Here is a 24,053-nt window from a genome sequence, read left to right on the forward strand (position 1 = left end):
CATCTGAGAAACTGAGAGACACTTTCCACTATTTCTTCTCGTTTTTGCACTAAAAAAATTCATTGAGAAGAGAAATCATTGCAGCCCTAAATGTGTGACTCAAGTGAATTAAATATCAGACTCAACTCGGATGCGACCTCTATATATACAACATAAACATTTGAAAGCAATTCAAAGACGTGAACGCGTTTTAAAGCCTGTAAATGGAAACTGTGGAAGCAGTTTAGAAAAGTTTCAGCGGTGGCATCAGTTCTGGGAGTGAAGGCGCGGACATGGCTGCTGCTGCTGCTGCTGCTGCTGCTGCTGCTGCTGCTGCTGCTGCTGCTGCTGCTGCTGTCGCCTCTTCACACCGATATCACCGCCTTCACGTTGCTGCTGTCGCTGCTGTTGCTGTTGCTGTTGTTGTTGCTGTTGCTGTTGCTGTTGCTGTTGTTGTTGTTGTTGTCCGTCGCCTTCTTGTTTTTGCTCCGTCCTTTGGTGTTCGGGAGCTTGTTGTCTTTCTTCCAGCGCATGCGCCGGTTCTGGAACCACACCTTTACCTGCCGCTCGGACAGGCAGAGCGCGTGGGCCACCTCCACGCGGCGGCGGCGCGTGAGGTACCGGCTGAAGTGGAACTCCTTCTCCAGCTCCAGAACCTGCTGGCGCGTGTAGGCCGTCCGCAACCGCTTGGGTTCCGGTCCCACGTGGTTTGGATTAACTAAAAAGAAGAATAAGGAAATGGAAAGATAATTAGAATGTGTTTTATTTATTTTATTCTACACATTTTATTATATTCTAATTAAAAATAACAGCAGCCCGTGATGTTGTAACAGTGGTTTAAATAGACTGAGCAAAAATAAAATCAAATGTTCCTGCGTCTTTAAATCGTGTTTAAACGCTGCTGTGGTCAATACCATGTGGTGTTTTTAGTGTTAATCTTCAATTGTGGTTCACTGGGAAAAGAAAGAGCTTTTACTTTAACATGCACAGCGTTGCACAGGAGCTACAATACAATGTCGTGCACGCACACACACACACACGCACAGACACACACTGTGACAGGGCCATAAAACTTTATAGGGGCTGTAATTCTCCCTGACTCTCACTGAGATCATAAATAACTCAACAACAAAAAAACGGTGTCCATCAATGGAGAAAACACCAAGAAGAGAAGAAAGAAAGAAAGAAAGAAAGAAAGAAAGAAAGAAAGAAAGAAAGAAAGAAATGCGAGCACGGGAGCTACAAATCCAAAAGATCAGACCTGGACAAACTGGAGTGATGGAGACGTAACATGGAGAGAGACAAAGATGTAAATCTTACCATGAGCGACGTGCACTTTCTTCATCCACGGGTAGACAACAATGGGCGGCTTGTCTTTGCCCTGGCAGGCCGTTTTCCTCTGCACCTGAGCGGGCTTTGCACAGGTCATCCATGCTTGGCACTGCAGGTCACCCACGGGGAATCTGTCCTTCGTGTGTCCGTCTGTCTCTCTGTAGCCGGGGAACGGCTCACCTTGGTGCTGCGAGTGCTCCTCTCCATCTTCCTGGCGATGGCCCTGCAGAGAGTGTGGATAGCAGGTTTGTTGTGGTGTGTATGGAGACGCATGGGGTTGCATGGGCTGCTGATAGCCCCCTCCATAACTGCCACTGTCCTGAGGGTTGTTGTAATACCCCCCTTGGTCACTAAAATTACTGTAATCTTCTTCACAAGGCGGGAACTGCGGCTCAGCATATTTACAGCTCACCACGTAGGATTCCATGATTGATTTATAGCGAGGCTGGTAGGAGAATACTAATTTTTCTTTCTCTCCCCTCTCTCTGTCTCTTTTTCCCCCTCTGGCATCAAGCCATCCTGCGGCTGTCAAATAGACGGACGGCCGCGCGGGACACGTGACCCTGCGGGTAGCCAATGGGAGGCGGCACGTTGTTTTGTTTATGTCAGACGTAATGGGATAATTTGAGGGAAAAATGTTCATTATAAGGCTAATGAGGATTTGGTAACGAGGGGAAATAGTTAAGAATAGATGTTTGTGGACGTTAGAAATAAGACAAGAGTCCAAAGAGGCCGCTGTCATGTGGATCTATCTGTCTGTTCATCTATCTATCTATCTATCTATCTATCTATCTATCTATCTATCTATCTATCTATCTATCTATCCATCTATCTTTCCATATATTCATCTACTTATCCATTTATCCATCTATCTATCCAATGATCCATCTATCCATCTCTTCTTGTCTCCTCATCGGTCCACTCCCCACCCCCTCTTGCGCACAGCACCTATTGAAATGGCAGCACGGACTGTAGATTTATGACTTTTAGCTGACCGACTCTTACCCCCACACAGATGGCCAGAGCTGAAAAATTAATCTCGCCCATATTGGGGGACGGTGGGGCCATATTTGGCCTTGTGGCGAGTCAAAGGAGAGACAACAAAACGTGACCGGTCAGAAAGGTCTCCAATAAAAGAATGGGATAAAAGGTTCCCAGACAGTGACTAGTAGTTGGCTTTGTTAGGCTGAGGTCAGCCTGAGGTGTCCCGTTCACCAACTCGGCTTTTTAAAGGAGGTAAAAATGCGTTGCCTGAAAAAAAATGATGCTGAACGAGAGAAAAATGCGACAGGAGTAAAAAGAAATGAAAGTGAATTATGCTGGATGCAAAATCGAAAAAAGTCAAAGAGATAAGTGAGAATATGTTAAACTTAAGCCCTCACACGAAGAATAGCCATATAATGACTGGAGCACGCATGCGTGAATATGTTATCTTTCTCGTTTCTGTCAAACTTGCTAAATTACAAATGCCAAGCACGAAAAAAATCATCTTTGCACCAAAGAAGAGACAATAAATCAGCGTTATGTCCTTTAGGACCTCAGACGGATTTCTCATTGGCTGCAGTTGCACTTTAAAAACAAGCTGATGTTCTGATGCTCAGGCCAAAACCTCTTAATAACTCCTGTCTTGTGCCATTATCTGTGCGTAATACAGCCTGTAACAATGCTGCAATAAAGAGCAGACGAGAAAATGTCTGCGCTTGGCTGGAGAAATGATGGAGCTCCATGGAGGCTGTAATCAGGTTGAGGAGTTTGGCATGGCTACAACCGGGAATTATATGAGCTTAATCTGTCTTATCTTATCATCACAGGTACTAAAAGGCTTCAACTTCACTTTTTTGTGTCACTTTGGACATTTTATTTTTATTTTCTGCCTTCACAGGTAAAGTTGCCAACATGATAAACAAGCAAAAACTGTTCTGTAGAGGAAAACAAGGCACCCACACCCACGGGTGGAGAGGATTTACTCAAGTTCTACAGTTAAATCAAGTTTTGAACTATTTAATTACACTTTCTATGTTTATTCTCTTGCACTTACATCAGCAATACAAAACACAATCGCCAAAATATTGTGACATATTATTAGAGGTTAAGGTGAGATCATTATAATCCAATTATAAAATAATATGCACCACTCTGTGTCATTCTGCTGCTTTTTACTAGAAAGCAACATTTTCATTCACTTCAGTTGCCCCACAGGAAGATTTCAGCCAATTATTATTGTTCATATTGTATTTAAAGCTGTCGTTTCAGTCACTGTGCACAAATGGAAAACCAGCAGCTTCACCCTTTTAAAGTGACTGTAGAAGTGGTTTCACAGCGAGACATGAGAGTGAGTGGTTAAAAATCATAACATCAGGTTTGCCTGCACATCTGTATCCAGATAAGGCTGCTGCACCTTTTTGTGTAACTCTTTTTATTTCTAACTGAACGGACCTTAACTCGGTGAGATACTGCAGCGTAATCACATCGTGTACTGCGTATGCAAACCATCCTGCTCCATCAGGTGTTTGGACACAAACAGCAAACGATTGACATGATGACTTGAGGTCCTCGTCGCCTAACTGCCTCTAAAACAGGCAACAGAAGAAGAACGTGTACCTTTGGCAAAGTGAGTGCAGCGTAAACACTCATCAGTTTTTCCTTCTCCACTGTGGATTTTGACAGATGGTTAGTCATCGCCCATAGACTCCCCTAGAACCCAATCTGTGACTGAGGCAGCTCCACACACATTCGGTTCTACAGGGTATATATAGGCAAAGCTTCACTTCCCCGCTGACTGCTGACGACTTTGTTTTGTTCTCGATATGTTCTTACTCTGTAGACATCGTATCTACCAACCCTCCACCTACTGTAGCAGTAATTACAGCAGCTGTAACGCGTGCGTGGTGTTGTTGTTCAACGTGTGATGTATCAGTGTCGTTGTATAATTAATTGAAACCATTAATGGTGCTGTAGCGTGCAGCTTTTTGACATCAATAAGTCATTATGGGCGTAGCACGTTAATTTTGATCCATATGTGTAATTACTGTAAGCAAGCGATCTAGAAGACCTTAACAGTGCGCTGTGGACAAAATGGATGCTGAACTGGAAAACCTGCATTAAATCTGTCCTGCAACATAGTGGGAAAAGAAAATAGCAGCAGTTACTCGCTCTTCTGGAACATCAGCAGCAACTGCGCCAGAGGATAAGAGACGTGAAACAGCGGCTGTTGCCTTTTGAGTGAATTTGACTTCAACAACATGTCAAAAATACTTTGAACTTTGTGATAAAGCATCATTCAGCACTCTCTCGAGCGACCTTGATAGTAGCCAAACACTCTATCAAGTATTCTCTTTAATCAAATGTAACCCAGTGAATAACTGGAAGGTGTTTATTCACTACTATGAGTATTATTGGTTTCAAATCTGGTTTTGTACTGGACTCCATTATCTTGAAATGTGTTTCTGGTGTTCTTTCACACTCGTGTTTGTAAATGTCTTGGGTGTCAACATAATGCAGTCCAGTTGTAAACTACTGTCTCAACAATAAACATACAGTTGATTTAATATCTTTCTGACAGTGTCATGCAGTCAGAACACCACACTCAGTTAAAGCTCAACTGTTGTATTTTTACAGGTGAATTACTGTAATGAACAGGTTCTCAAATAACAAACGTCATTAATTTTGAGCATTTGATCACATCTTGTATCGTACAGGCCGCAGCAGTTGGTAAATCCATTTTCTCACCGGCTTTGTGGCTAAAATAAGTCTGCCAAATCACTGTTGGTCACCCGCCAAAGTTGCTGGTAAACAAGCTACCAGCCACAGGGCAAACGTGACCAGCATGTGAATGGCAGCTAATGGTGATTTCTGAACTTGGCCTGGGCCTCAGGCTCAAGATCACAGTGGTTCAAAGGCTTTAACCCTGAAGCCAACTCTACGCTTCTCATTCAGACGCTGCTTCAGTGCATTTATGATCCATCCACAGTATCTGTGCAGAGTGAAAGCAACACAGACTGTTTCCAAAGATTTCAACTAATGTAGACAAAGTGAGTTTCACCATCAGCACGTACGCTGGGGTGTCGTAAGCAGCATTATTGTGATTTTTATCACTGCACATGCTGTTCTGACGGCATCATTATCCTGATCATGTCTTTATTTGTGCACAGTAAAAATATTAATCACATTTAATTGCGACCTATTCACAAGTGTCAGCTATTTACTGTAAATTCTGCTCAGGACGCCATAGAGATTTTCTGTTTCCCATTATTGCCTTGGGCAATTTTTTGTGCTCTGGCAGACAGTCATTTTTGCTGTTTACGTTTACTAAATTCCCATGTCCACTTGAGTGAGTGGTTGGTGAAAACTCTGCTCTGAACCATTTGTTGCTAAAGCAAAAAGACTGGGTTGCATGGGGTGAGAAGCAAAGCTAAACTTTATGTGAAGCAAGATTGGTTTCACATTAAACAGTGCGGAAATCTATTGATTCTTAACAGTTCAGATTGATTTGGTTGAAAAATGAAACTGCAGCGTTTCAGAGCAGCCTAATGGTCAGAAATCAATTCAGTGAGGACGATTAATCCACGCCTGCAGGAGAAAGGACTTTGACCTAAAAATTTCATTTTTCACAATTATTCCAGCTGAAGTTCTTCTGCTAAAAAGACGTTTGGAGCTGGAGTCATTAGCTTACACCTTTTCAATGGGGTTCCCCAGCTCTGAACTGTGGTGGAGTCCTTTTAGAGGCCACAGCAACAACGGAGTGATGTTTCGGTGTTTGAAAGAGCATTCTTCTTTAAGAATGTAGCCTAGCTGCCGTCAGGTCGCCAGAGGGTCAATCAGAATCGTTGACCGCTGGTTCACCGTTTCATTAGTCCTTGCGCTGGACAGGGCCACGCAGGGGCCCGAGCTGGGGACCATCCAGAGTTCACGCGGCCTGCGGGAGTCGCGGGGCCATTGTTCCACTGGGTTCTCCCTCTCTCCCTCTCTCCCTGTGGATTATTGTTGTGCAAAAGCAAACGCTAGTGCGCAATCAAAGGGTTAACTGTGAGAAAATGAGGCCTGTGCTCATTATAGACATAAAGTGCATTGATTTCATTTTCTAACGCGTCCTTCACGATCCCTCGATGTTCCTGTTTAATCAACCCCTCATATCCATTTTCAATTATTGGTTATAGTATCAGCGCGCAGGCCACCCCCTCCTCTGTACCTGGTTGTAGAGATCCATGTTCTCCATGTTCCCCATGTTCTGCCTGTTCTGCCTGGATGCTCTCATTTCTTTACTTTATTTGTTCTTTTTGAATTTTTGCGCGCAGACACGATGTCCAGCTCCAAATTCAGCACTGGCCTCTGCAGCCCAGAGCCACAGCCCCTATATAAACAACTTATTGCCGTTACTGTGGAATAAATTCTCCTCTCATCCCGAGTTGGCTTCGTGATATAAAGCCATTCAGAAGTGTCTTTTCTTTCTGGGGTCGTTTCACTTTTTCATCTTAGACAGGCTGACCGCCGGCTCACCCCTCCGCCCCCGGCCTTCTGCCGGGTCAAAGCCGAGCTGAGAGCAGCTTTAACCCGGTTTAGACATTAACTGCGACCTCTAGCCCTGCATGGGAACCCGCATGCACCGTCTCGGACTGTAACACTGACCGGTGCGAAAACGTTAAAGCAAATTCTGACTGTAAATAAGTGGGTTTTATTTAAGACTGCAGCTTGTTGGTCTAATGTGATTATATTTAATTAATTCAATAACAGACTCTTATATTAAAAAGAAATCTAACAAATCACAAAACCTCAAAATATATTATTTACTAAAACATACAGAATTAATACAATTAAAATAGTATATTTTTTAAAATTATTCTATATAATTAAGTATCTTATTTTACAAAATTCTATGCTAATCATTAAATTTAATTAATTAAAGTAATGCATTGTGATCAACACAGGTTGCATGTTGTCATGAATAAGCCTCATATTTATTATTATTTTTACTATAATTATTATTATTAAATTATTAAGTGACCACAACAGACTGCCTTTATGCCATCGTAAATTATAAAATAAAACGAGCCTCTGTACAGATGCAAAACACAATTCGTTTTTGTGATGGTCAATATATGTTTGAGAACACGAAGTCTATTTTGCACCAAGCGATGTTTAAAGTCTCTGCACCACGATGCTACAGCCTTAAAAAATATTTGTTGAAATGTTCATCGCCATTTTTTCTTTGTGTTTCTGCTCGACAAACGCTCCATAGTGATGACTGTTCGCAGGACGCAGAGGAGCGAGACAGAACTCCTGTTCAGTCCGAGTCAAAGTGTGTTTACAGATCCACGAGTGTAGTTCATTATTATTATTATTATTATTATTATTATTATTATTATTGTTGTAACACACCGACGCCTACAGAGGAGAGGATAATGTCAAATCCTTCTGCATAAGCCTGATAATCCTCCACATGTGGAATAAGGTTTGGCCGTTTGGAAGTGTGCTACTGTATCTGAGGAACACACATGCTGCGGAAATCGTGCACACACCCACACACACACACACACACACACACACACACACACACACAGTTTCACGTTACGGACTTCCTACGAAATATGTGAAAACACAGACCTCTAGTATCTTAAGAAAACCGTAAGATTTAATTTGGTATCAGCCCAGTCTGTATTTTACTGAATGAGTGCAAACAGCAGCTGAAGAGATTTAATAGGGAACAGTCTGGGAAACTCTTGAACGTTTTTTAGTTTGAACAGCGCGTTTTAATTTTTAATTTATTACAATTTGAAGCTCAGTTATTTTTAACATCTTAAATTGAAACTAAAATGATTTAATAATTATTTACCCAGGGCGAGTTTTGCATTTTTCCTAATTATTTTTAAACGTGATTTTAGCTCAAAACTAAAAAAAACCAACAACAGAAAACATCCAGCAGCCGGTGGCTGTTCTGAACCCCTGAAACTCGGCTTCAGTTTCACTGGAACAAGCTCTGAAATGTCCGAGAGAACTTGAACGAGATAATTCGATTATACATATTTGAACTACAGGTGGATCTCTGGACCCTCTCACTCCCTTCACCGAGGGCCCTTGGAGGGGTCCCCGGACCAGCGCTTTACTTCAGGGAACACTCCCCCCCAGCACTGTTCCTCTGTCCGCCCCCCTCCCCTTACAGTCATAACTTCATATCTGTGCCAAAAATGAAAACGACACACTTACTTGTTGTGTTGTGATCTCGCGTTAAACCGATGCAGTAAAGTCCCGTCGGGAGCGGATCGGAGCCGATTATCGGAACCGTCTCCGTCGTTTCTGTCGGCGACACAAAGCGCATTCTGTTGATTTCCAACAAATATCGGCTACCAATCCCATCTGGCCGCCTGTCGGCTATTCTCTCTGAGTTATATTTTGGGGCTTGTCAAACCGCCGGCAATAAAACACACTTTATTACCGTCACGTGTTCAGTTTTTTTTCCTCTGTTCCCACGCGGGTTCATAAATTATTAGACCCTGCACCAAGAGCCACTTTATTCGATAATGGCGCCAAAGAAGAAACCCTTTAATCTCTGGGGGGGTTGTGCTGCTTGTGTGCATTTCACTCGAATAGAGGGAGTTGAGTGGTTCCTATTTTTCCCTTTTCGATCTTATTGAACCCATGTTTGTATTTTAATTATTTCTATTTTTGAAGACACCTAAATAAAAAGCTCTATTTCGTTGTGTTTCCGGTGTTTTAATCAAATTATTCTTCTTCAATCAATGTTCTGTTGCGCAAAGTCGTGCGTAAAAATGATACATCATGTGCGTAAAACAGGGAGTCCGCAGGCTGTCGCCCTGCGCAGACCCCCGTGTGTTTTTCACTGCAGTCCTTTCCTCCTAAACAAGCGGAGACTGAAAGCTGTTTGCATTTTTCCGGATGTTTCTGGAATGCTGTTTGGAGCATTTGTTTCCTGCTTTGATTTCCGTAAATGGGGAGCAATAAAACCATAAAGGGGCTCTGTGAAAACAGACTGTGGGTCTGTGTGTGTGTCTGTGTGTGCGTGTCAAACTGAACGCGGCTTTGCTTGCTTTAGCAGCTCTGTGGATGCATTCAAGTGTCAAAACAATACATTGCACCATGTTAAAATACTCATACTTGAAATCACTGGTTAATTTCGTAACAGACATGAATTCTATTATTTACAACGATTCGTATTTAACTTAATCCAAGTGCGTAATCAAACAGGAGAAATCACCTAAGACGCGCTTTACTTAAATTTTTATCATTTGAAATAACATTTTCTTTTCTTTCTGCGTCCTTTGTCGAGCTTTGACTCATTCTTTTCTATTTCAGATGTTAAGTACTGAACAACTGCAGCGCGTCGCCGCCGTTTTTAAACCACAGCCCACTTGAATCCGTGATTTATAGCGCTCTGACTTGGCTTAATAATGCCTCCTAGCTGCTGAAACATAAAAGTCACAAAAATGAGACAAAAAGGTCCCGGGACGGCTGGGTTCGAGGTGCATTCAAGGTAACTGGGAGAAAAGGATTCCCATGACCTCCAAGCTGAAAGAACTCGATGGGGCGAGAGGGGGAGATGGTGTCGTTACCTAAACCTGAACTGATGAAAATGGAGCTGGAATCTGAACACTGAAGCTGTTTGAAATATATTTGAGCCTGTAGCGCCATCTAGTGTTCAAAAGAGACTCCACCGCGGATGCAGTGGTGTAGTCTGCTGCAGCATCGGTGCAGCAGTATTTGAGACGGAGGTGATATTAATCTGTGTTGTGTATTATCATGCACAGCAGAGTCAATAATGCAGATATAAAAGGAAATAAAACATTTAAATCATTATAACGCGATTTAAATAGTTAAATGTTCGAGAACTGTGCAGCTCTCATGGGAGAATTTGCTTTTTTTTATCTTTAAATCTTTCCAGTAGCATCTGCAGAGTGTGGATCACCTATGTCCTGGCTGTTACTACCCCCTGGTGGCTCCTCAAATCAATAGCACTCTGGTCATAAACTAAGATCCATGTCCATTATCTATTTAAATAAAGCCATTCAAAGCCAGAAAATCAAAAATGCCACCGTGTGTCACATCTTGTTGTTTAAATCTGACACCAGTTCACCTTCTGTGACTATTAAAACAGTTTTATTTACCTGTATGCGATGACGATGGCCAGGTTCTTCACTTCACACCACTAAAGCTGAGTGAATCCTGAAAAGTAAAGTAAATAATAAACACGTTAAGCACATTATCAATCACATGTAGAAGACTGGTCCTAAAATGTGAAACATCTGCATCAAGCAGTGACACAAAGACACTGTGAGAGCACTTCTAATCTCAGTTCCACAGCTCCTACAAATGCTACTGGGCTTGTTTTTCTAGTCAACTGAGGTTTGTTCAGTGCAGCATCTGATACTAAACAGTGAAATCAGGCTCAGACAAACCTGCATGTGGCCGTCTTCTTTGTGAATGTCCAGCTGAATCTAAAGTCTCTGCACCGTCCTGCAGAGACACAAATGTGCATGTTTAGAGGACACAAGCAATAACTGTGGCTTGAAGCCTTTCTTTCCGTCTGCATGTTTTAGGGTTTAACGTTTGTGTCGTTCTCTGCGTCACTGTCTTCACCGTCTCCCTTTTTTCTCTTTGTTCCTTTCTCTCTCTCACACACACACACTGACACATAAACACACACACACACACAGATTCGCTGCCGCATTGCAGTAGGTTGTAAATACTAAGTGCCACCTGAGCTCGACTGAAATACTGTCTTTGTTTCTCTCTATCTCTCACACTCCTCCTGCTGCCCTTAGAAAAAAATAAATAAATAAAACTCAAAAAGGGGGAATACACCGTCTTTCAGTGTCTTTGTCCCTCTGGCACTCAGGCTGCCCTCGTAAAAAAGAATGTCATTGACAAAAAACCCATTGAGAAAAGGATTCTGTCCATCTGTCCAAGTGCGTTTTATGGAGGAGGAACTAGAAAATCCGTTTCTGGTTCTTTGTGTAGGCCAGTGATTTTAGGAAATCATGTGTGGATTTAACCATTTAGAGGATCCACGTTACATTAAAGGAACCATCTGTTTTTTAGCTTCACGTGTGTCTATGATAAATTCAAATGAGCATCTTGTATCGTACATCTGACCTAAGATAGACTGTGTCTGACCACAGTAGAGACTTGTAAAGGCTCACAGCTGAAAACCAGCCCTCATATCATCCATCTAACATTCTCAAACTATGATTTTTTTAATATTTCCTCAATGAATGTTTGTATTTCACTACACGGAACAATATTATTCATACACAGAGATGCACGACGCCTGAATGGAGACAGAGCTCAGAGTTCGAGCTGCATTCGGCCTGAAACTCTGCATCTGCCTTGTTCTGCAAAATGAACCATGTTAAGATTTAAGATGCAGTAATCGAACAGGAGACCTCTTAAAATGTGAGAGAGACGAGATCTAACGTGTATTCAAATGTACATAAAGAAGAATTTCTGAACCTTCGCTTGTGCTGGTTCCAGTGTGCACACACACACACACACACACACACACACACACACACACACACCACAGTCTGAATGAAATTCTAAATTCAGATGTTCTGCAGAAAAAAACCTGAAATTAAATCTACACATGCATCTAACAGAGTCTGTAATGATGTGTGTGTGTGTGTGTGTGTGTGTGTGTGTGTGTGTGTGTGTGTGTGTGTGTGTGTGTTGGTACCTGATGTGAGCAGTCTGCTGGGCTCCGTGTTCCTCTGCAGAACCCTGAGAACAAACCAGAAAACGGATTAAACAAGAAGAAATAAACGAAAAAATCTAGTCAGTAGAAATTGTTCAATCAACTAGAACCGTCTGCGCAGGAGGAGAAAAACACACGCACGCATCTTTTAACTGACTCTGAACCTTATTTCAAGTCTGATGTGTGAAACTGAGTCGAGTTTATCCTGAAACCAAACGAATAAATCAACTGAAAAATCAACATCAGTGACACGAACTGAGATTTTAGAGGAAACGTTTCAGAGAAATAAACGGTGTTTACCGTCTGTGGAGGCGCGCGGAACGAGGACCAGCTCTGTGCCACCGAGAGCGCGCGGGGTGAGGCCACAGTGCACGCGCACACATGACCGTGTAGGACCAATGGCGGCCTGCACCGGCTCGTAAACCGGTTTTATGACCAGCGTGTGCGTGTGCGTGTGCGTGTGCGTGAGCGAGTGAATGGTGCACACAGAAATGGGAATTTGTGGCAGCTGCACTGACGGAAAGAGAAAACGCCAACACACACACACACACACACACACACACACACACACACACACACACACAGTAACATTAAACATTAACAACATGTATTTCCGTGGTTTTTAATTTTATTTTCTAAATAAACTGAATTATAATTTTTTTTTTCCACTTTGCAGAAAACAAATCGTCGAGTCGAAATTTTAAAAAAGTAAATTAATGTCTTTTACTGTTTGTCTGATACATTCGTTGGAGACAGAAAACAGTTTGATGGTAAAATAAGAATCAATTCTTCTAATTCCTCAAATTGAATCAGAATCCAGCTTCTAGAAAACTGAACTCAAATGATTTGAGAACTACTGGATAAAAACACATCGAACTAATTGTTCCTGTTGTGTTTGGACTTTAACACTAAAGCTATAGTTATGTTTTCTGTTATTTTTCTATTGCATGAACTAATTAGATGATGTCGCATTACGACATTAAACAGTGCAAAAAACAAAACCTGGAAGAAAACACACACACAATGAGCAAAGAGCAGCAGATAAAAGAGAAAATGTGAAACGAACAGAGAGGTTAAACACAAATACACAATGAAATCATGTGAAGAAACACTGAATTTATATTATTAAAAAGGAATAGTTTTTTTTTATTACCATCTTCTGGTCAAATAAATATTTTATATATAGATTAACTAATATTATAAGATACATGTATATATTCACCTATATATTTTCCAGCGACATTATTACATAAAACGACTCTATTTGTTGTTTTGAACATATTATAATGATAATAAAAACACCTTAAAATGAATTTCTTCTGGTAGAGATGATGTTTTTATTCTTCACTGGATTTTTATTTGCTTAAGAAGAAGCATCACAGCCACCTTTCATTTAACTAGTTCAGCTGACTGCAGTGAATCTTTATTTTATTTTATTTTATTAGAAGAAGCTGCAGAATAAAACCTACTTTCATTCCCTCTTAGTTAATTTTCCATGACTGACACGCTGCTGCAGCCTGCAGCTAATTAATGATGATAATATGAATTTTAATAATGTGTTGGCTTTCTATAATAATAATAATAATAATAATAATAATAATAAACCTTAATACAACTTAAAGTTAATAACATTTTAAATTCATTTGAATATAATAATTGTGTATTTTTTAACGTTCATGTATTTTCTAACTCTCCTTCTTCACGTGGAGCCTTTTCATGCTTTTTTCATGTGTTGCTGTGATATTTGCAGCTTCCGTTTTTCTCTTTCTTCAATATAAAATGGCTGAATATAGAAACAGGCTGTTATTACACAATCCTGGAGAATAAGATGTAACACAGAGTGATCTTTCTGTTTCTCAAACAGTTACTTCAAATTTTACACATAATTCAGCTAAGAAATATGGTGCATTATCCTACTGGGGGTTTAAAGTCCTGTGTGTGAAGCCTACACCCACAGGTGTTTTCAGTTACGTGGCTAAAAAGACTCTGTTGGGATTTGCACGAGGTCAGGAGGGATCCTGAATTCTGGAAAACGTGTATTTTTGATCTAGTGGTGACCTTTAACCTACACACACAAAATATACTGCACACACGTTTTAAAAAATTCACCTTTCAGGACACTCAGTGGGACTCTGCACGTACTAGTACTAATTTGTGTACTAATTTGTGGTAATACTTTTGTACTTTTACTAAGTATAGATGGATTTTAAATGCAGAATCTTTACTTGCAACTACCTTCACTAATTCAATGTTATTTTATTGTAAAACAAGGCTTCTTCCACCATCTGTATAGACTTAACGGTTGTGATTTAGAGAATACAGGTCAACTGCAGAGACCTGAAGGTTTTGGTTAAAGGCTTTATTTTGAAGGGGCGCCACAAAGCGGAAATAGCCTCGAACACCCTCTGACTGCTGCAACAACAGCTCTGTCTGTTTTACTGTGCACTGTGGTATCTAGATGTGAACAGAAGAGATGACATCAACATGTATATCCCAGTGATTTCATGTGCATTATCAGGGGTTGTCTCTGTTAAATGTTTAATTCTAATCTGCTTCAACGAATAAAGAGCTGTAGAGAAACACGTCTGAGCAGAACTGGACCGGGTTCTGGTGTTATAGACTGGAGGAAAAGCCGGTCTGAGATTTGAACTTAGAGCCCAGAGTCCAGAGTCTGACCATTAACCATAGAACCTGAGTGCAGACACCTCCTCATGTGTGACAACACCTCCACCCAGCGGAGGAGGTCAGTCACTACACATGTACTCGGACCCGGATTCTGCACAATATTGTGGATGTAAAATGGGTTTCATGGTATTTATTAAGTTCCCCGCTGTGTTTGCCTGTACAGGTTCACTCTTATTACTACAGGTAAAATATCCTAACACTGCATGGGAAACTATAACTCGATCTGCATGATGCATTTAACCCTGACTTGTTGTTATAATGCAGTATTATTAGTACACTCGTCTGTGTTGTTGCAGAAATCGGGATTCGGGATCAACATTTAATCAGGAGCAATAATCTGAACATTACTTTTCTTCCTATTTAATTTCTGCAGCACACTAATTGTTCCCTTTGTTGTAATTGACTGTTAATGCGGCTGTTATTCATTTTATTTTATGGCATCTGTTAGTTAGTGCTTTTAATTGTTGTTAGTCCTGTTTGTCATTTTTGCCTTTCGGCTGCACATTTCAGTGCATCGTATTTATTTATATATTTAAGATTTTTCTTGCATGCTTCCTTCTATTTTCTTATTAATGATAAACTATTATAAATCAGGATTCACTCACCATCTTTAAATACTACACACTGCGTAAACACCAGCCTACGTTTTTATGTAGAAATTGAAATTCTTTGTCATTTTTTTTATTTTCTGCAACAAAAAGAAGAAAACTGAAAAAAAAAGAAATGGCATTATAGCAAACAATGTGATTGAAGGTCTGTGGCACTAAGGATCTAGGATGTTTTGGTAATTCCATGCCTGATTAAATCTCCTGCTCTGTAGAAATGTGACTGAGGCTGTCTGGTCTCATCTGCAGACAATGACTTTAACATTAAGAAGGACAGTTGAGGCTCCAAGGCAGGAAAGGGTGTCCAATAAAACCATATAGTCACGATGACTGTCTGGGCTAAATTACTTTATGGCACCTCTCTCCGTGCGTGTGTGTGTGCGTGTCTGCGTCTTGAGTGGGGGGAAAGTCACGTTTATTCTCCAAATGCATGCTGTTGGTTTATGACCCTGCAGTAGGATGAGCTCTGAGCGGATTATATGGCCGCAATAAATGAGGGAAGCTCCGAGGCGCTGCACTGACTTTGATAAAACAAAGAGGCAGAAATGTCTCTCTGTGGACTGAAACTCACGCTACGTACCTGAGAGCAGTGAGACACCTTGACGTTGGAATACTACAATCATAAAAAAATAAACATAATAAAACATATAATCCAATAAAAAAACAGCAAACGCGGCACACGGCACAGATTCCTGTTAGATTATAACATAATAATGTAGAGAACAGGCGTTTTATTATTATTTATTCTTAGTAGCAGCAATGCTACTGCAGTAGTGGTAGTATTTTGTGTAGAAGTACGACTGCATTAACATTACTACTAATTAAATAACAGTACAGCTGCAAACAAAATGAAAAAAAAGACACTGATTGAATAATAAAATATAGAGTTTGCCCTAAAAGGCAACAATAATTTTGTAAAATACTCCTGTATTGTGCAAAAAAATTCCAGTAGTTACATTATAAAATACTATTTTGTCAAATAAGTAGAATCAGATGTGAGTCAGCAGCTTAATGGATTTAATTTTAATGTATTTCTATTGTTTATCATTGTGGTGTGTTTTCTTTTTACTGCACATGTAAATCTGTAAAAATACCTCTGCATTCATAAAGTAGAGTGATAGTTGTAGTAGAATCTGTTGGTTGGGGTCTGGGAGCAGTACTAGTAGTATTTTGTGTATTGAAGCTTTGTAAAGATTTTGGTCATAACATACATGAAAATCTGCAAAGTCTAGAGTCTGTGTTTTGGAGTTATTCTGCACAAAAAAGGTGCAAAATGGAGCTGGGTGTAAAAAATGTCCCCAAAACTGTGGCTATGTGCTGATAGGCTGTAGAAAAGGAGCCACGTGGAGTGAAAGAGTGACATGCTGCAGCATATGTGCTAAAATAATTATCAGTGGGCAAAATAATTAGTCCAGTTATTCTCTGTGTGTGGTTTACAGAAATAAGTGGCCCCGTAGTGCACCGGACTGTTTTTGTGGTTGTTATTAACAAGATAACATCAGGCCTTTGGATGTTTTATGGTTTCATTCAGTTCCTCAGAGACGACAGAAAGAGTCTCCTGTGTGACTCGGATGAGGTTCACAATGAAACACGTTTTTTTTAGGCATGAGCCTCGAGTTAAACTTTTCCAGGAATGGCTGCATCGCAGTCAGTTTGCAGGAGTCAGGTTGTATTATCACTGCCTGCTTGTGGCTTATATGCTGAGAGAAATATGAAGATATTGTGTAAAATAAACGAGTCCTTCGTACAAACTGACTAAAAAGAGAAAGAAAACAACACAGTAGTTTATAAATGATGTAATCTATATTTTATTTTGATAAAAAAAAAACAAAAGATGACCACGAGCAGCATATTTAGACTGAATGAGCAGACGAAGGCCTCGACTCCAGCACACGCCTGCTGATGTGTTGTCTCCGTCTCATCTCATCATCATAAAAACACAAAAACACTGAAATAACTTCGATATCACTACAATAGCTGATGTTATCATCCGTTACATTCTACAATGAAATTAGGTTCTGTGGTGTTTCTGCACGCTTGTGAACTGTCGCTGTTTATTCTTGCAGGAGGTAACAGAGAAAAAATAACCATCATACCGCTGTCTCATCATAGCTTAGCCATGACTGGTGTGTGAGAGTGTGTAGAAGAATACAGGCGTGACCATATTTGCATATTAAACTCACAGTAACAACATATATACATAGCAACAATGACAACAACAGCAACGACAACAATAACAACAAATATAAGGCTACTGTACATGCACAGGTTTAAAAACAATACTGTTTCAGGGGAGACCAGGCTTGGTTGTGACACGTGTCTCACTGAACGCTCAGTAAAACTGACATGATTATTAGTCTACAGGCCTCAGAGATAACATGACTCAGCTGTACACATCTGAAACACACTGGGACAAACACAGATTATTTAATCGCTGCAGCCGCACACAGCAGATGCAGAACAAATGATGGGTTACTGGGTTCATCGCTCACACTGACTATGCAGCCGCAAGCTGTGTAACAGCCACTAAGATGTGGATGGACGTAACACATATTTCAACGGGTTGTAACCTGCATTATGTCCATCTTCAATAACTTATTATTGTCAGTTATGCACCAAAGTGTTCAAATATGTTTTAAATGAAGGTCGCAGTAACTTGCAAAGTATGTTTGAATAATGGGATTATTAATCATGATGCTGCAGAATAGTAGCACAGACATTAAATCCAGCTACAGTAAGTTTTAAGGTTAAATAACAATCAATTATATATTTTTATTTCCAATTTCAGTCTTCTAAAACTACATTTTATCAGATTTCACCTTTGAATTGAAGCCAAAAATCTATATTTCCATTTGTTTTCACTAAAAGTCTTCCCTTCTCTCCACGTTTGTAGTTTCATTTTACTTTTAAATAAGTGCTCAGTGACTGTATCCAAGCCATAACAAACAGGTGCTCGGTCCTTCACTCCTGGGATTCCTATTTGTTGTACAGTTTCATTTTGCTGGCACACTGAAATCAGATTTTATGAGGATGGTAGTTTTAGCACTAAATCACAAAACACCATTCGCATTTTGGCAGAAAGCTCCAAGAATTTATGTGAAGTACGTGTCAGGTGTTTCCAGATTTGGAAGTGTGAGATATACAACCTTATCAAAAGCAGATGTGTTTTGAGATGAGCAAAGTCTTTTGATGAGTGTGTTTCGGATTCGTTTTACAGATCTCCCCGTATGCGTTAGCAGTTTACTTATTATCTCCAACGTCTCCACGTTACTGTTGGACTGTGTAAAAACATTCAGCACCAGAGTTTAAAAGACCCAACGTGCAACATGAAAAGGTCAAAAGTCATCAATTGTGTGCGTGTGTGTGTGTGTGTGTGTGTGTGTGTGTGTTGCAACACATCCTGGTCTCCCCTGCAGAGTTGCACCACTGCAGTTTTCCAGGGCAGCCATGTTAGGTCCACAGTTGCCAGCTGATGTTAAAGATGTTGGAGCACTGCGTCTCCTTTTCTCAGCTGTAACCTCACCACCGCCTATTCTAGGAAAAAATCCATCATTCATTCATACTCCTCCTCTCCCGGATCATCAGCTTCTTCATCTTCATCCGCCTGTTCTGGAACCAGATTTTGACCTGTCTCTCTGTCAGATTTAAGAGTCCTGCCACCTCCAGGCGTCGGTCCCTGGTCAGGTACATGTTGTATAGAAACTCCTTCTCCAGCTCAAGGGTCTGGTGCTTGGTGTAGGGACACCTCTTCTTCCGGGTTGACTTGGCGTGAATCCAACTGGCTGATGGATTTTCTGCACAAGAGGAAGCAGAGTGGCAAAGCGTTTTACTTAAACCAAACAGAAAGCAACCAACCCTGCAGAAAGTAAATAGACTTCATGCATGTTGGTGTGTGTCTGCGCCAAAGAAAACATTCTCTGGAACTAACTTTATGAGCCCACAACGTTTGGCTCATTAGAAAAAGAAACAATTCCACATGCTGAACGCTGAGCTCCACACGTTGTAGTTTTTTGAATAGAAGAATATAATAATAAAGAAGTGTTGATACTGTCAGGGATGAACATTCAACTGATTTGACTGTTTTATTGCCCAATTTAAAAAAGTAAAGCAGTCGTGCTGTGAAATTCCAGTTAGAGCTCCATCCAGCAAGAGAACAAGTGATCATAATTTAACTTTGATTTGATAATGTACACTGACGTCACTTTGCAATATAGAGGACACCTTTGCTCACTTTGCTTCAGTGTTTGAATTATTTACGTGATAGACTGGAAAGATGAATGTTAAATAGACGTCTTCAATCAATCCCAGCTATTTAAACTATATTGAACGTTTCTGCAGAAACAAATTTAATTTTTTATTTTATAAAAATAATAGAAGTTTTAACTTAATATCAGGAAAAAATAAATGTAGCAAATATGCAGAACATATATAAAATGTCCAGAATACATTTATTATTATTGTTATTTCGTATTATTAAAATATGTGTTTGTTATATTTAGTAAAAGCCAACAAAGAGAGTCGCGTTTGAGGCATGTTGCGTGATCTTTAAATAAATTTTATGCAGGTTATGAACAGTAAAAGCTCCTCAGTGCTTCATGTAAATATTGTAATACTGATAATACAACATATTGGCTATATTGACTTTTTGAAAAATAAAGTAGGAGCATTTATTTCAGGGGAAACACCAAAAGGCGTGAGTCTGCACTGATGTGATCACAGAGATGCAGACAAACCTACCTGCGTCGTCCCCAGAGTGACAAATTGGTAAATAACATAAATAGCACCTTAATTATTTTAATGGACAATAAAGTTTTATATTTTGCCGTTTACAAGACATTTATAGGGCTATAAAAGTCACACACACTCACACGCAGGCCACTTTCTCTCCGTCTTCACACACACACACACACACACACACACACACCTGTGTGTTGCCACTTCTTAAACACTAATAAACATTCCTGAGTGTTTCTCTCTGTACCTGGATCACGCTGCTGCTGCTGTTGTTGTGTTGTTTTCTCCTCGTCCTCTTTCTTGGGCTCAGACTTTCTCCCCAGGTCTTCCACGGTCCCAAGCCGTTCCAGGACCACCTCCGTCGGGCTGGTAAAGCTGGAGTCTTCGGGGCTTTCGCGCGATGGCGGTGAATTCTCGGGTTTTACCGCCTCATACCTCGGACTGGGATTAGAGAGGTCCCCCTGAGCGGGGAGACACCCGGGAAAACCCACCGAGGCTTGAGACAGAGCGGTGTCCGATGTGGACGTCGCCCCCTCCCAACAGCGCACGAACCTGCTCTCCGAAGCAGCCGTGGATGCGAAGTGCTCCGCGTGGGTCTGCGGGCCGTAGTAGGGATGGTGGTGGCTCAGAAGGTGATGTGGATGAAAAAGTCCGGGGATGGAGGCACCGGGGGCGGGCTGCAGCTGCGGGGAAGAGGACGAAGAGGACGTGGAGGTGTTTGTCCAAGGAGAAAAACCATTTAAGCTCGTTTGTTTAGTGGAGAAATTAGAAAAATCCGGAATGTGAGAGCCGGGGGTGCCCTCCTCCTCCTCCTCCGCTCCCCGGGATGGCTTTGCGCAGCCGGCCGTCGAACCCTGAAAGCCTCCCGGGATGAAATGTGCACCGTAAGGCTCTTCGGAATGGAGCCCCATCATGGAATAATAATTCGTTAGCGACATGTTTATTTTATTATTTCAATAAAAAATACACTTAAGTGCGAATGTAAAACGTTAGATGGGCTGGTATAGTGGCTTACATCCTCCCCTAAAATGGTAGTAATTTTCCTGCCCGTACCTTCTTCTCCGCTCCCCATTGGTTACACTGTGGATCACATGGTTGGACTGTATTTACCCAGCATAGGAGATAAATCAAACCATTCTTTTGTGCTCAGAAATGTGATAGTAGGCCTGTAGTCTGCTGCCAGAGGGGCCTGAATGTAGCACAGAGGGTTTTTTTAAGCTGTGGACTTGAACCACACTTTTACAAGAGGAATAAAAAGTAGCAGTGAGACGTTTACAAGCTTGTTTGAAGTGTGTGCGCGCGTCGGGAGTGAGACTGCTTGAGTTTCTGTCAAACCACTTGTTTAATACTAAATTAGTAATCAGTAAATACACCTGGTTAGACTGTGACAGTAAAGATGATTCCACTGTTCACCTGTCAGTGTGCCACTGGAAATATTGTCCCTGTCGTAGAAAGTTTAGACGGAAACTCGCTTTGGAAGTTTGGAAGCTTTTTCTTTACTCCAAAGTACGTCTGATTTTTTAAATATGACATTTATCTTAATTTATTAATTCCTTTATTTACTGAGGCTGCTAACATCTAATAAAACACAACCGGCTCTGTGCGCAAAGACGCAGCGGTTTAACACTTTAAATTTGATCACTAGTTCAAGATGCGTCACGGTCCAAACATTTTTTATTGTAAAAGAAACTAACACTAAAGTATTGTCTGAGTTAATACATTTTAAATCAAATAAATACTCTGGTCGTTATGGTTTCTACTTCACTTTAACCATCAGTGCATAGGCTGCAGTTACTTCTTATGAAATGTTTGAAATAAAGAACGAACATCTTCGGCTTCAACTTTCTCTCTTCACACTCTTCATGTGCGTGTTTCGCTGTCTGGAAAAGACGACAGCACGGAGGGAGGGAGCCGTGGATCCTCTAAGTCTGGAAACAGACACCGATCCACGTTTCGTGTGCACCCTCAGCGCCACCTGCTGTCCGGCTGAGTTGAAGACTGCGCGGGGGATTCCCAAAAGTATCACACAGAGGAGCAACAACGAGCTGCTCTCTTACTTTATTCCACTATATTACGAATACAAACATCGTACTTTTTATTTTTTAGCAGCAACACTTACTTCAATCAATCAGTATTATTCAATAAAAACTTTATTTCCCCCATAAATTCATCAAACAGACAAATCAAGACAACATCCAACGTACTTTGGAAACAGAAGCAGTAATATTATATGTGTTCAATGAAAAACAAGTGTATAGTGCATTTGTCTGTATAACGTGTACTTGTAATACTCAAATTAGTACATTCTACTCCCAGTACTTTTATTTAACTTTTACTGAAGGCTCCTTCTTCTACCACTGATCATTTCAGATCAGTTTTGGAGGCTGCAGTCAAATAAAATACAGCTGACAAACCGTTTTGTAAGACGATCCAGCAGAAACTTAAAAAACAGTTTGATCTTTATTCTGTCAGTCCTGTCTCAGCATGCAGAACAATTTAATGTGTTTTTATTCAGCACATTGTCGTTTTACTGAACGCTAAAGTGAAGAAACACATGAAGCAGCTGGCAACACCTTATTTCTGTTGTTGTCCAGTATTTATAGACGCAGAGTAGAATAATGAGCTATAAGGACATTTAAAAATACTTCTAAATGTGTACTGTGAACAGTATTCAAGTCAGTGCTGTTTGTACTTGTGTACTAGTGTAGATGTGAGAGGATGTAGTAAAACATCAGCTTGTCAAGTCAAGTCTTTGATGTGGTACTTACTGTAACTGTTGTTACTATTACTACTATAACTATTAACCCATTACGTCTTCTTCCACTTCTATACTGCTTCTGGTTCTATTACTACCAGGCCTATTGTACTTTCTACTACATATAACAGTTATTGCAGTATTCAGTAACAGTTATTGCAGTATTCATTTCTATAAGATACTTAAATGATAAAACTCAGCAGTGACAAACTTGTCTGTGTTGGTTAAAAAGGTCTCAGCAGGTTTAGCTGACTTTATAGTGGGCTGTTAGTTTGAATGCCTTAAACACAATCTCTCCTTTCAACTCCTTATTTTTCTTTTTACACACACACACACACACACACACACACACACACACACACACACACACACACACACACATACACACACACACACACAGACTGAGTGAATGTGTGAGAAAAAGCCAGAGTGACAGCAGACCGTCTGTATTGCCCCAATAAAAGTCACCGAGTTGTTGAGGAAATGGTGGCTGTGACGATGCCGAGTGTTGTGGTTGGTTCAAGGTTCATTAGCAGCCTTGGACTCACTGTGTGTTTCTGCTGTCTGGCCCTGTGTTGTTCAAAGTCTGGGTCGGGACCCCAGAGTAGGACGAACACAAAACTGTTTTCTACTTTTACTTATTTGCTTCTGTTTTGTGTTGTAATATAAGCAGAGTAACTAGCAGGTTAATCACCTGCGTTTTAGTGCGTTGAGTTGTTTATAATTTAGTGAGAGGATTAATTTTGCCTCCTCATACTCTTTTTTTTTTGCAGGTCATTTTATTACCTTAAAACATCCTGTGCATAGTCATTCTTTATTTGTGTATTTACAGTTCACAATCAGACTAATGTTTTGTTATATTTAGTTTTTCTTGTATTTATTTATTTTTATTATTGAAACAAATGAAAATGCACTCACAGCTAGAAAATCACAGTATTTCCACGGCTGAAATGTTCTTCCAAGATTTTCTTAAAATGAAACATTGCACACTTGTTGGCTGTTATATATTATAATATATACATTTAAATACATTATATTCCATCACATATTGAATTATAATAAATATTGAAATTCAAATTGTTGCAATAAATGCAGGGAAAATGTCAAATCACACACTTCACAGAAAAAAAAGGAATAAATAATTATAAACTATAAAAATTATGAGAGAAATAGTCGACATTTTTTATTTTTAATCTTATTTTTGACTTAGCAAGTCAAGGTATTTCACTTTTTATCTATTAATTTAGACTTAGAATTGCTT

At 40.4% G+C, this 24,053-nt stretch overlaps 2 protein-coding genes across 2 annotated transcripts; both read right to left on the minus strand.

Moving 5' to 3' along the window:
* Nucleotides 1-302: 302 nt before the first annotated feature.
* LOC113158587 (homeobox protein Hox-D4b-like) lies at nucleotides 303-1,738 on the minus strand. The gene is made up of 2 exons (XM_026354595.1): nucleotides 1,300-1,738; nucleotides 303-697 (listed from the first exon to the last, which is right to left on the minus strand). The coding sequence occupies exons 1-2, from the start codon at nucleotides 1,736-1,738 to the stop codon at nucleotides 345-347; spliced, it is 792 nt and encodes a 263-aa protein (XP_026210380.1). The 3' UTR covers nucleotides 303-344.
* A 17,114-nt stretch (nucleotides 1,739-18,852) lies between these two features.
* On the minus strand, nucleotides 18,853-20,975 carry LOC113158586 (homeobox protein Hox-D9b-like). Its single transcript, XM_026354594.1, has 2 exons — nucleotides 20,285-20,975; nucleotides 18,853-19,097 (listed from the first exon to the last, which is right to left on the minus strand). Exons 1-2 carry the CDS (start codon nucleotides 20,973-20,975, stop codon nucleotides 18,853-18,855), a joined length of 936 nt encoding a protein of 311 aa, XP_026210379.1.
* Nucleotides 20,976-24,053: the final 3,078 nt, after the last annotated feature.

This window comes from Anabas testudineus, chromosome 15, assembly GCF_900324465.2.
Source record: "Anabas testudineus chromosome 15, fAnaTes1.2, whole genome shotgun sequence".
Taxonomy (NCBI): Eukaryota; Metazoa; Chordata; class Actinopteri; order Anabantiformes; family Anabantidae; genus Anabas; species Anabas testudineus.